This window comes from Perca flavescens, chromosome 17 (assembly GCF_004354835.1).
Source record: "Perca flavescens isolate YP-PL-M2 chromosome 17, PFLA_1.0, whole genome shotgun sequence".
NCBI lineage: Eukaryota > Metazoa > Chordata > Actinopteri > Perciformes > Percidae > Perca > Perca flavescens.
This window is the reverse complement of record NC_041347.1, coordinates 23,958,500-23,971,931: the sequence shown is the minus strand read 5'-3', so window position 1 is coordinate 23,971,931 and position 13,432 is coordinate 23,958,500. Positions and strand designations below refer to the sequence as shown.

At 39.8% G+C, this 13,432-nt stretch overlaps 2 protein-coding genes across 9 annotated transcripts in view; one reads left to right on the top strand and one right to left on the bottom strand.

The window, feature by feature from the left end:
• cep170aa (centrosomal protein 170Aa) overlaps positions 1-2,874 on the bottom strand; it is a 49,601-nt gene extending 46,727 nt beyond the window's left edge. For 4 of the 8 annotated variants that reach the window (XM_028602664.1, XM_028602669.1, XM_028602666.1 and 1 more), the window contains exons 1-2: positions 2,799-2,874; positions 1,341-1,470 (exon numbers count right to left, since the gene is read on the bottom strand). The gene's annotated coding sequence lies outside the window, so the exon portion shown is untranslated. The remainder of the gene's footprint in view (positions 1-1,340; positions 1,471-2,798) is intronic. The other 4 variants (XM_028602667.1, XM_028602665.1, XM_028602673.1 and 1 more) reach the window with 1 other exon arrangement.
• On the top strand, positions 2,822-12,787 carry rtkn2 (rhotekin 2). Its single transcript, XM_028602674.1, has 12 exons — positions 2,822-3,039; positions 4,181-4,380; positions 5,710-5,756; positions 5,930-5,983; positions 6,097-6,214; positions 6,521-6,721; positions 7,354-7,448; positions 7,945-8,051; positions 8,161-8,292; positions 8,831-8,999; positions 9,116-9,223; positions 9,612-12,787. Exons 1-12 carry the CDS (start codon positions 2,905-2,907, stop codon positions 10,325-10,327), a joined length of 2,082 nt encoding a protein of 693 aa, XP_028458475.1. The 5' UTR covers positions 2,822-2,904; the 3' UTR covers positions 10,328-12,787.
• Positions 12,788-13,432: the final 645 nt, after the last annotated feature.

Below are 13,432 nucleotides of genomic sequence, written 5' to 3'. Positions count from 1 at the left end.
AATTTGAATTCTTACAGCTGAGGGAGGAGGAGACTAACAAGACTCACTGATGTGCATAGCTCTTGAGCTTTCCAAGAACACATCAGCCTAGTATGAGAACAGTGGACCTGTGTTATAAACCCAGACCTGGGATGCAATTGGTCTCCACTGGTACCTTTAACGCCATTAGATGCAATTAAGGGAAATAATCAAGAGGAATAAATACAATCAAGTTGCTGCTGCTGCTAAAAGTCTCTAATTCAAATGTTTACACAGTTGTGTAACTTTGGTATTTGCCATGCATCTGCTTCTAGTATTGAACAAAATCCAGAATTAATTCAATACTGAATACCTGATAATTTGACAATTTTAAATTGTGCATTCATTTGTTTGTAAGAGGAATGAAAATAAGGCATCTTAAAGATCTGTATGAATGTATAATAATACATATTAGTATTTAAAATACTGTTATGCAGTTATAGCACATATTTAGCTATTTCCCCAAGTTTTACATCTTATGTGATGATGACAGCAAAAATCAAACTGAACACAAAGAGAGCGGATGCATGTAGGCCAGCTACATCTGCCCCACGAAAACAAAGCCTCCACACAGAAGAAGAGAACGGGGGTCCGACATCAGGAAACAATTTTTAGCTTCATTACATAGTGAAATACCTACTTAAATAATCTACCCTATAGACTATATAAATAGACTCAAAGAAGACCCCGACGTAATATGTTTCCAATTAGATAAACACAAAGCGCCCACCGTAACCGACCTTCTTTGATGTGCATCCTGTCTCGAAAGCCTCCGTGTGGTTACAGAGAGATGTAACTAATAGAAGAAAAAAAACTCAATAACAAATAATAGTGGCATATAGGACAATTGTGGCCGGTGCTTTTAGAGAGGCAGCAAAGTGCCGAGGCTGTGTCGCTTTACAAAGGCGGAGCAGGGCAGGCTGGTCATGCTGCTGCTGCTGCTGTTGCTGCTGCCGACAACATAGCCATCCAGTTAGCTAGCCACCAGGGAGTCAGACCAGTTTGTTTAGCCGTTATAAGCATAACAGGGTATTTCCCGAGCTGGTTTATTACATTTAATACATTCAATGGATCCAGGTTTTAGGGTTTTAATGTGAGAAGCTCCAAAATATGCCGTGTGACCTCGGAGAATTTTGTATTAACATTGAAACCCCACATTGACATCAATAGAAGGGCAGCACAAAAGCAGAAAACCGACTCTTTCCATTTTTTTTCTCTACCGCAAACTTGATGGTCGACCACCTCACGTTAGCTTAAAGCCTACTGTTAGCTGTGTGTTCTACTGTTTACCTAAATAAAAGTGAAGTAGACTACTCACTTACCCGTTTCCTTTCTGGTGTGTGTTTCTGTTGAAGGTGTGTGTGTGGAGCCCAGCCCTGCCGCTGCTGCAGTTCTGTGCGTGCGTCGGCCTTCTCTCCCTCCGTTGCTCAGCAATACCGCTTCTCCCTCTCCCTGCAAAATAGCGGAGAGCGGACTAACATCCTGAAAGAAGCGTCAAAGCGGCGGCGATGTTTACGACTTCCGGTCAAAACTTTCAGCATAAATGCTATGGAGGGACCACGATGCAGAAATTTGTGAGTCTGTTTCTAAACCTTGAAGTGACAGACTGACTGTGTATCTACAATTAATCATGTGACCACAGATTAAGCAAAAATGTAGTTCAACAAATCTGTGGGGGGATAATATTAGTACGTGCAGTTTAGTGTCCCAAATTCCCCATACAATGTCCTTAATTAATTATGAACCTGCTAAACCACCTGTGCTACCCTAACCCTACCCCTACCCCTACCCCTACCCCTAACCTTAACCTGTCTCAAATAAGACCCTCATCATTTGGGACACTCAGATTTTGGAAAATAATTTGTGACACTAAACTGCACGCTATATATATATATATATATATATATATATATATATATATATATATATATACCTTGGCCACAAAAACACAAAATGCTAAACAACTGGTTAATGTTACCCTGAACCTAAGGTAAACTGGCTCAAGAGAAAATATGTTGTAAATGTAGCTTTAGTAAAAGTACATTGTCACCTAAAATGTCTTTTTCACAATAAATTAAATAAAAAAGAAAACTGTGGTTCTCAACTAACATGATCATGATAGATAATAAATCAGCTGCAGCAGCAAAGTTCCTGTTATAATAAAATGTACAGGATGAAATACAACCTACAGACTTAATTAGCGCATGGCAAAAAAAAAACGCCCTACATATGGCAAAGTAACTGACTGTGCAGTGTGCACAGAGACCATAGGATTAGATCCATCTCATTTTAAACAAAAACAAACAATATTTTGAAAGCAGATATTGCAATTTTCGGAGTTTGGGGTTTTGTCTTTGGCTAGCTTGACAGTCTGCCACAGTTCATTTTCATCAGCGCCTGCGTCTACACTTCCAACCGTGGATGCTTCCAACTCGACCAGAAGCCAGCCAGAACCGGGTGGGCGGGTTTCCTATGGGGTTCCAATGGAACCCCATACAAATGGAACCCCATAGACCCTGTGCACATTTTCTAATTTTAGCAATTGTTGGCTTTTTCAGCACGGTTGCATTTGCCTTTACCTGTTTTGTGTCTGTTTTAAGATTGGTTCTTATAATATGTCCTTAATTATCATTTTAGTCTAAACTAAAAACCATTGGTTCGTGTAACGTTAACATGATTTTTCATATGCATTACATTTCACACTTTTCTATAGTTTCCTAATCCTAATAGTTTAATCATTTGTATTAAAGATATATGAAGATGCTTACTTGTGTATTTACCTGACAATATCGACATTGCGGCAGATGATGTGTCACAAATCGAACCACCCTATCCGTTGGAGGGGCGGTGGCAGTTGGAGTTGTTGCTAGCGAATGGACAGACAATATGGACGACCCGCGAGGTGTTCAAACTTCCAAGCGAAACGGGACTTCCAGGTCGTTTTTATCGGACGGTTCCGCGGTGGCTATGGAGATTAAACGGAAGAAAATACGACAGAGTACATTATTCCTCCAAACTGAGGTATGGACAAAGCATACACTGTATAAAATAAGGGCAAATGGATTAACGTTACAGAGTGGTCTTGTGTGTTTTGCCGTCAACACTGAACCATAATGACATTTCAGTTGACGACTTAGGGGGTCCATAGTGCAATAACCACTATGATGCAACTTCTATAACAGCTAGCTAGCTAGCTTTTTCGGTAAGGCTGAGCTCAAATAACTTATTGTGTAGCATTCAGTTCCCTTGGACAGAGCTAGCTGGATGGTCCAGTTATCCAATAACGTTTCGAGAGTTGCTCCTTTTAACCTCATTCAGTTCCCTGAAACCAGAGCCGTGTTCTCTCTCCATTGTTGAATGTTGCTAAGCATTTGCAGAAACAATGCTCTTCTCTTTGCTCTAACAACGCTCAAACAAATCCAGTTTCAGACCAAAAGCATGAGACGATGTCCAAGTCTTCTGAATGACACTCTGCAGATAGTAGATCATATCAACCTGGTGTACATACAACATCTTTCTAAGAAGCTACAGGTGCATAACGTTATATTAGTTTGTAATATGGAGAATGGTGATGTTTGTATCCCTAAGAAAACTGCATGTGACGTTACCTCTGAACTTCACTTGACTATTAATATAACCCTCCAAGACCAAATATTCATAACAAATTGAAAAGATTGTATTTTGAATTTACTATAAGATGTTTTCAGACCAGATTGTTTTCAGACAAAATCATTTTTCATTTAGGGCACAACTATGTTAGCAACTAACCGGATACATTTTTCCTGCCACTGTTCACTTGTTCTTTGCAGCATGCCATCCATATATTTCCATACTGAGTCATCGCCATCCAAAATGAATATAATCTACATTAAGCCATGCACTCACTGTCATTGTCCTACCATCTAGTTTATATGGTATGTTGGTTATCATGAAACCAACTGATTAGTGCTATTCATAACCACTCCTCTCCCCCTCCTTACGCATCATTCAGCTCACACTCTGCCACAAAAAGTTGCTCTTGAATGATGAAAAGAGTCATTGTATCATTGTCTAGTTAATTGTGGTGTGGCTTGATCGAAAATGGACTAACACAAGTATGTGTTTTGAAATGGATCTATTTGGTCATTTTGAACGTTCTCCTTTCTATGTTCTGGCCGAGAAGAATACTAACATGCAAGAAAAGCTTGACTTTGAGATGAGAATGCGGGAGGGTGCCTACAAGCTGCTGCTCGCCTGCAGTAAGAGAGAACAGGTTCTTAACGCCTCCAAGAACCTGCTGACCTGTAACGCCAGGATCAAGGCTTATCTCACACAGCAGCAGAAGAAGAAAGAGGAGCAGGACATGATGGGAAATGTAATGAGGTAAGGAATTGAGTGCTTACTGTGTTCTCAGGTGTTGAAAGTGTCTTGTAAAAGTTTTTAAGTTGGGGCGCCCGGATAGCTCAGTTGGTAGAGTGGGCGCCCATATTACTCCTCAACGCAGCGGGCCCGAATTCGACTCCGACCTGCGGCTTTTTGCTGTATGTCATTCCCCCCTCTCTCTCCCCTTTCACGTCTTATGCTGTCCTGTTAAATAAAGGCCTTAAAATGCCTAAAAAAATAATAATAATAATAATAAAAAAGTTGCACAGTTGCAATCACTGACGTGCAATTTCAGCACACATCAAAAGATGTAGTAGATCAGCTGGCAAAATGAAGCAATGACTTAAAGGGAAATTTCACAGCTGGAAAGCTGAATATATCTTTAAATTGGGTCACTTATGTCGTAGAAATGTGAAAAAAAAATTGAAATTGGTGCCTTCTAGGCCAAGATAAGACAGAAAATGTGTTTTTGGCTCATATGGATGAAAGACACCAAATCCCAGAATGCACTTGCTTTGCTGCTGTATGAGGCCACTCCCAAGCCACGCCTGCCCTTTACAGACAGACAGTGAGACAATTAACTCAACAAGTGTGTTTTATTGTCATTTCAACCATATACACGAAAAAACGTTTCACCGTGGCTCAAGTGGTGTTACACATTTAAAACATCTTGGTGGGCTGTGGTATAAACATCGAGTATAAACACAGCCGTACATTTGCGTGGGATGTAGCTAGAATTGTCGGCATTTTACAGTCACAAACTCCACCAGCAGTTAGCAGTTAGTTGGATACAAATCACCCCATTTCTGCAACAGGCAGTCCGGGGTAACCCAGCCCACCTCCACTAGTAGTCTTACCCGGTGACAGCAGGCTGGATTGTCCACAGCAATATTTCCACAACAACAAAAACACAGCACAGCCGTCTCTGAACTTGCGTTGCGAGTTTCGTTGAAGTTGGATGTAGTCCAGTTTGTTTAATGAGCGGACACTTGCAAGCACGATTGGTTTAGTCTTTTGCCTCTGGGCAAAAAAGCCTCAGATGACACAAAAATCATCATTTTGCGTCATCTGAGGTTTTATTCCAGAACCTCAATACAGAGATCTCCCCTCTCAGGGGGACATGAGGGAGGGAAGCATGGTCATTCAAAAATACTACCGGGGTTCTACTGATACAAAGCTTAATGCTAATCGGTGAAATTTCCCTTTAAGACAGGCCTAAGTGGGGTTTGAAAAGAGGGTTTTAAATTGGAAGTGCTGGTTTGTTGCTGTGAATTTCATGTACTGATTATTGTGATCAATTGTAATGCTAAATTCAAAATTTGATTTCAGATTTTCAGATGACCGTGTGCCCTGTTATGGAACAATTGCAATGTCTGGTAATATTGCTCCCCTTTGTCCAGAATAATTCAGCACTGAGTGTCAGTGTAGAATGACATCCACTCTTACTTTTAATAGTTGTAGTAACTTACTTTTTACAAAATGAATACAGAGCATTTTACAAATTGAAAACAGTGTTTCTTTGTTAATTAACTTTTCTCTGCTGATTTAGGGCTGCGCATTCCTTTGATGTGGAGGGATTCAGCCTACTTTAACAACAGAGGGAGTAAGTTTGTCCTTGTTTTTCTAACATTCATGCCTTCTGTTTAGCTTTGCCTCCGGTTATTTTGTGAAATTCTAGCCGTAAAAACCCATACTGTGATCCCTTGTGTTTATTAGGCTCCCGTCGAGTGGCCTTGTTCTGTCTGATGCAGATTGGCTCAGAGGTGTTTGACACAGAGATGGTGGTGGTGGACAGATCAGTCACTGACATCTGCTTTGAGGGAGTCACCATCTTGTAAGTATTTATTGTACATGTCCAATATGCAATTTTAGTGCTGCTCTACAGTGGTGGAAACAAATCTGTATTGTGGCGTTATATTAAGAATATGTTGCTGGAAATGTGTTCTTTATTTAGTATTATGAATAGCAGAACATACATTGACATATTTTTTAGGATGTTACTGGTCACAATTGCTGTACAAATGTATTATTTATGAAACTTTAGTCTTTGGTTCTAAATTGTTTGTTTAATCTGGATCTAACATGGTTTATATACATTTAATGTTTATGCTCTAACTAAAGTGTCTCTGTCCTCTCATAGTAAAGAAGCAGTTCCTCAATTTGAGCTGAAGGTGGAGTTGTGGAGCTGTGCCCTGGAGGAAGAGCTCACAATGGTAAATACACCAAAGAAACTGGCCAAGAAGCTCCGCAACTCCTTTGGAAAGACCGCTGGGAAGAACCTATGCCCTCTGCTGGACAGTCCAGACCCTGACACCTTCCTGCAGTACAACCCTATACCCTTGTATGTATTGTGCTATCCCATAAAACTCTTTACAGACTCTTGGCTCACGATTTAAGGTTTTTGCAGTCGGGAACACAGCCGATTATGGCTTGTTACTGAAACAGAAGGTGTAGCTGCAGGCTCACGCATCCGGTTTGTAAACAAATCACACCGACTTAAACCAATATTTGGGGTTCTGAATACTTTGGACATTCATAGATTTTTTTTTTTTGTGCCAATAAATGTAACTATTTTATTGAAATAAAAAAGTACACGCTTTTAATGTTCCCACCTGCATTTTATTTCTGTTTGAGAGGGAAAGCATGCTTAACAGCATTTGGAGCATCAAGTGAATCTCTAAACTGAACATCTGTAAGTGATACATACCACCTGTTCAGTAGGAGAAGAAACATTGGGATCATTAGGCCTGTAGATGAGATAATTTACACAAAGCAAAATATGTGCACATGTTGGGGTTAAGGGTTAGTCGTTCTATTGATGTACATTTATTATTATTTATGGTTCAGGTTAGAGTTAATCACAAATCTTTTATAGTTAAACCTGGGAAGCCAAGGAGTCAAATAAATAAGTCAATGCAGTAAACTTGAAAGTATGCTAAACTGTGTGTTTGTGTGTGCTTCTACCTGTAACAGTGGAGCCAAGTACAGCCTGCTGGCCTACACTACACTGTGTCTGCCTGAGGCTGAAGGCAGCTTTCAGTCTCACTCCCTCATTGTCCTCCAAGACGGTAAGAAATTTAATATCTGGGGATGTAAAGGGATTATGCTTTTTACTCTCTGATTTGAATCAGTAGCGTGGCAATAATACATTATATTTACACCATTACAATTTTAATCAAAAATTAAACAAAATAACATGTTTGAAGTTCACCTTGGATTGCTTTTCCTTCCTTTGTGTGAGTAATAACATGGATAAGAAAGTGGGTGCTCAGGCAGGTTTTTGATATCTAGCTCTAATTTCAGGAGTAAACTTTTGGGATAAGTTTGCAACATGCTACATTAGCGTTCAGATCCACAGTGTATGTTATGAGTTATTGTTAAATGCTCATATGACAAGAAGCTATGTGACAGGAACATACATCAGCTGTGTTTGATGTGTAACAAAAAACAAAAAAAGAAGTTTATGTGATTCATACCTTTTTATCTTTACATAAAGCATCCAGTAGTTTTACAAAGATTAACATATGTAGATTGTATTGCCTCTGCTGCTCTTTATCCCCACAGCTGAGTGGTCATCCTGGCTTCCGCTTTATGGCAACCTCTGCTGCCGGTTGGTGGCCCAGCCTGCCTGCATGACACAGAGCATGATGACTGGCTACCTGAGCCAGAAGGTGCGTCGACTGGTGTTATCATTAGCATTAGCTCGATAGCTGGTTCCTGAGTTAAAAACTTCAGTTATTTTTTTAATTTTAAGATTTTGTTTTTTCTGGTGAATTTTAGCAAAGTGTGGAGGGGTTGTACCGCTGCTGCAGTCTTTACTGTGTGCTGAGTTCTGGCTTATTGTCCTGTTACTTCACCCCGGAAGAAATTGATGCTAAAGTGCAGCCTGCTCTCAACGTACCCATGAACAAGGTAAGACAGAATCCCAACCTTTACATTCCATCTGTATTTCATGCTCAGTTCTATTGTTGCTTATTTATACAAAAGTATTGGCATTTTACTGCAGGGCAACATAATAAAACACGCAGTACTGGAAGACGTTACACTGATGTTTCTGTGTAAATTATTTATTTATTAGATAAATGTAAAGGCAGAAAAGTGAAAATGTTAATAACACAAGGAATAGCTATTGTTGTTACCCTTGTTTCTGTTTTAATTGCGCTGTCTGTTTAGTGGCATTTTGAATTAAATATGAACATCACATTCATTATAATTGATTTAAATATCACTTTAGAGTCTTCCCTAACATTTCAAGAATAACCAAAATACAAAATGCCTCATTACTCACTGAGATCCTGCTTGCATCTTTGGCATTTTGCTGCTGAATTCATTTCTTTCTGTAATATCAGCGATGCACTTTTTAGTTCAATATCTCAAATAGCACTCTCTCATTCGTAGGCCGTGGAGCTCATTTTCAGCTAAGGATAAGTCATCTGTGTTGTTTCTGCAGGACACCCGGATCCGTGTGATGGAGAAGGAGTCAGCAGGCCAGAAATCCAGAAGTCTGTCCATCATCAACCCTTCACCGGAGGGGTCTGAGACTATCGTCTTCACCACAGAAACCAGCGAGGAGCTGGAGGACTGGCTGGATGCCCTCCACCAGCACCTCTATGATCAGAGTGAGTTTGTTTCTGTGTAAACAAACTAGGGGTGGGGAAATAAAAAAGAAGAGACAAGAAAAGACAGTATAACCTTTTTATCTGTGTCTCTCATGCCTCTCCTTGTTTACAACCAGGCCAGTGGCTGCACTGCTGCAACCAGCTAATGAAGATCGAGGTCGTGTCACCACGGAAACCTTCACTCTTCCTCACCAAGCAGCCTGACTCTGTTTACAATGACCTCAGTGAGTAGAATAATTGGAGCGAGTGGGTGAAGTGAGACAGAGGTTGATAATTGGCTGACTGTTTTACAAGATTTGTATTTGTATATTCTATCTATTTATAGAAGATAGGAGGCAAGTGCTCAAAACAAATGGGACCCCTCAATTAAATAAATATATTTTTCAGCCACGCATAATAGTTTTAATTTCAGTGGTGACGCATGTAAATAAAATCCTTTTACATGGAAATTAGAATATTGTAATGTGTGCTTATGTGTTCTTTGTGAAATGTTATTATATTTTCTCCATTTTAGCAATACCATTATAATCAAATATCTGAAAAAATACCAATATAACATTTGCCACATTGCTATTTGACTTTAATGCTTGCCCTTGTTGTTTTGACATGCAGGCATAAATTCACCTGGCAAGTTTGAAAGCATCACAGACATGATCCACAACAAGATAGAGGAGACAGATGGCCACTTTCTTATTGGTCGTGAAGAGGAGAAGGAAGCGCCGAATTGGTCCACCCTGTTTGACGGGTCCCATTCAATGGTAGTGCAGAAGGGTATTCTGTCCCAGAGCAAAACCTCCACCCCTTGTTCAAGCCCCAATCCCAACACCAGCTCTACATCCATTAGCAACAAGAAGCGCCGTGCCCCACCCCCTCCCTCTGACCGAGAGCCTTATGCTCCTCCCAGCCGCCCTGCCAGACCTCCCCTTCCTGCTTCTCTTCGTCATCCTCCTACCCCTCCTCCCTCACACCAGGAGAAGGAGAACTCCGGCAATTGCACTTCCCGCCCGGCCACAAGATCCAAAACTGGCAGACCATCTCTGGATGCCAAATTCTCTGCCATCATCCAGCAGCTCCAGCGGAGCAACGCTGGGGGAGCTGGAGCCCTCAGCCGGAAAAACGCTCCACTGGGCGTCCTCGATATACAACCACAAAGTCAGCCTCCGCCTCCTCTCCAGCAGCTGGAGTACCAGACACACCCCACCCAGCTCCCTGAAGCCACAGGTGAACATGGCTTCCTCAGACCAAGTCACGGTCCTGGTCCTGTTCCTGCACCAAGGAGCAAACTGAGGAAGTCTTTCAGAGAGAGGATGAACCTCAAAGCCCTGTGACCTGGACCTTTGACAACAACTGGATTCAACTAATTAATCCTACCTAGTTACCACTAATACCCCTAACTACAACATTAGTAAGAACCTTTCAACTGAGATCTTTAACGTTTATAAAATCAGATATCGCATATATATTTGACTGCACCTCAGTAGCAAAAATGTGATATATTGGGCATGGCTGTTGGTGTGATCCAACATTTAAAGGAATAGTTCAAACTTTTGGGATATGTGCTTATACAGTATGCTTTCTTGCCTAGTTACATAAAAAGATCAATACCACTCTCATATCTGTACACTGAATATGAAGCTGGAGCCAGAAGACGGTTATCTTAGATTACCTGGAAACTGGGTAAATTGGCTCTTTCCAAAGGTAACAGAATCTGCCTGCCAGCACTGCTAAAGCTCACTTATTAACACGTTGTATCTCATTTTTGACAATAAGTCTCCTAGCCAAGAAATAGGCACATAACTTTCCGTAAATTTGCAGGTTTTTTTTATTTATTTTTTTATGCTTTGGTTTTTGTACAGAATAAATAAACAAGATAACATATTAATTGGTGACCTTTTTAAAGGTCCTGGTTGGAATACTTTGTTTTCTCATTTGGACAGAGCCAGGCTAGCGTTTTCCCCCCTGCTTTCAGTCTTTATGCTGAGCTAAGCTAACCGGCTACCTTCTTATTGAGCTGATCGATAAGAGAGTGGTATCGATCTTCTCATATTTTTTCCCAAAATGTTGACCTATTTCTTTAACCTAAAGGATGTGTGGGTGACCTGGTCTCTTAAAAAAACAAACTTCACAATGTCCATCGTGACGACCCAAATCCCAGTTGACAGCTCATATCACAATACCAATATTGTATTGATACATTTCCAGCTCCACTCTCCATTTATAAATTCTTTCATGTGCAGCTAGCCCATGGATGAAATTGAAAGCTGTATGTTGGCTTGAACACTGCCATCATCTATTCCACTAAAATGAAAAGGCTTATTTCTCAACTCTGCCACTGGCACATGGAATGAAGAAAGAGCCTTTGCAAAAGCACTCAAATTGGAATTGATCCATTGGCCGACTGTGAACGAGTCATTCCTTTTGGAACTATTGACTTATTCCACTTACTGTGACAACTTTATGACCACTATAGCTGATTTTAAGGGAACAGGATTTTAGGAGCAATTGCAAGCACTAATGTGACTTCTCCATTTCCCAGAGGTCTTAATAATGGAGTGACCTTGGTTTTCAGTGGCTACACAGTACTGTATGTCCAACATTAATTTAACACTGCAGCCTATAAATGCTATGAACATAATCGAATGAATGAGTCTTTTGAGTGGCTCAAATAATGAATGCTCTTGTGTTAGGGTTTTGACCATATCCAATACTGCCAGCCCCTAAATATTTCAACCACTTAACAGTCACGTGTTGAAGAATGGTCTTCATACTGTAATTACACAGTGTACAAAACATTAGGTTTAGCTACTTTTTCTGAAATTGCCTGGCCAGAGAAAGCAGTATGGTTAAAGCTACAATCCCATTGTTTTTCCCTCACCCTCTATAATTCTGTTTAATCAAGAGGGGAAGATGGAGATTTGGGGTGAGGCGGATTACAGGAGGATTTAGTTTAAAACCTTGAGAGAAGCGAGAATGGATTGTACAAAAGAGGATGCTGCTCAATATTAGCAGTGTGCTCACAATGCCAGTGTGTATTGCCAATATATATATATTGATGTACTGTATATATCTGGAAAAACAAGGGAAGTTTCAAGGGTCAAACCTTATTCATTTTTGTGGTTACACCTTGGACTTCATGATAATGGCTAAAATCATCAGAATAATTATATTGCACTTTCTGCATCATCCATCAACCTCTTGGCCATTTTCAGTTAGACTCAGCATGCTAGAGAATAAAGAACATTAAATTACATGCCAATGTTAACTGACCGTTATGGTAAAAGGTAACATTTCTGTAAAGTATTTCAGATTAACCGTGCAGCCCTGGTAAAAGCAGGAAATGTTACCTCTGTCAATATTAAGCCTGAGGGAGAAATGTACAACTGCTATACTATATGACTAAACAAGGACTGAACATTTTTATCAGAGCCAAACTAATGAGCCAAATTCCTATTAATTTACAATGTTTATAAAATATGTCTCATATCTTTTCTGTTATTAATTACACATGGCAGTAATAATTTGTAGTTTTTTGTATTGTCTTTGATTAAAATGTTCTGTAAATCATTTTTATAGTATAATACTGCCATGTTATCTCAATATAACTTACAGCATATATTTAGACTTTAAGTGGCACTGTGTTTATGTACGTGTAAGTAGGGATACATTAATCTTGTCCTAGTGCAAAATAATTTGTGTATAGTGCAATCTAAAAAATTTTTTTTTTTTGTTTCTCAGTGTAATTTCCTACTCACTCTGTTTTCTTGGAAGCTAACTGTAGTTTTTATTATTGCTGATCTGCAATAAAACGGCCTACATTCTACCCTGGTGAGGCTGCTTTATTTTTGCTGAGCTTGGAAGTATTACTGAATATTTTTCATGGTAAAGGTTTACCAGGGGGTGGCAATAAAAGTCAAAGCATAGCTTTTATTGCTGCCCAGCACATCCCATAGAGATGCATGTACTGGCACATTTCTACTGCAGCAAATACTGGAGAGGCTTCTCTGGCTGTGAGCCCAGAGGAAGCCTGTTGTGAAGATTAAAGCAGATGGAATCTCATAGCCAGATAATGGTATTACAATAATAAAACCCAATTCACACTGCATTTACTCAGGAAAAAAAGAACATTACATTGACATAAGTACACTGCGTTTATTATCAGTTTATTCAGCCCTCGCTATTTATCTGCAGTCCAGTTAAAGAACACAACTGAGGAAACATGTATAGATAAAATATTTTAATTAAATATACAGAAGGTCATATACAAAATGTCTTTATTTTTTTGTCTTGCTCGCCAGCTGGGTGATTGGTAAACAGATGGCTACTGTATCAAAAACACTTTCAGGATGCACATGGAAACAACATGAAAAAAGTGAAACGGCAACAAATAAAAACTATCCTAATTCTTAAACTGTAGTGTTTGTTGTAATCTAACA

Coding starts and splice junctions, on each gene's coding strand:
- rtkn2 (XM_028602674.1), top strand. CDS start 2,905: ATGGACGACCCGCGAGGTGTTCAAACTTCCAAGCGAAACGGGACTTCC. Junction 4,381..5,709: donor ATGATGGGAAATGTAATGAG/GTAAGGAATTGA, acceptor ATTTGATTTCAG/ATTTTCAGATGACCGTGTGC. Junction 9,224..9,611: donor CTCTGTTTACAATGACCTCA/GTGAGTAGAATA, acceptor TTTGACATGCAG/GCATAAATTCACCTGGCAAG.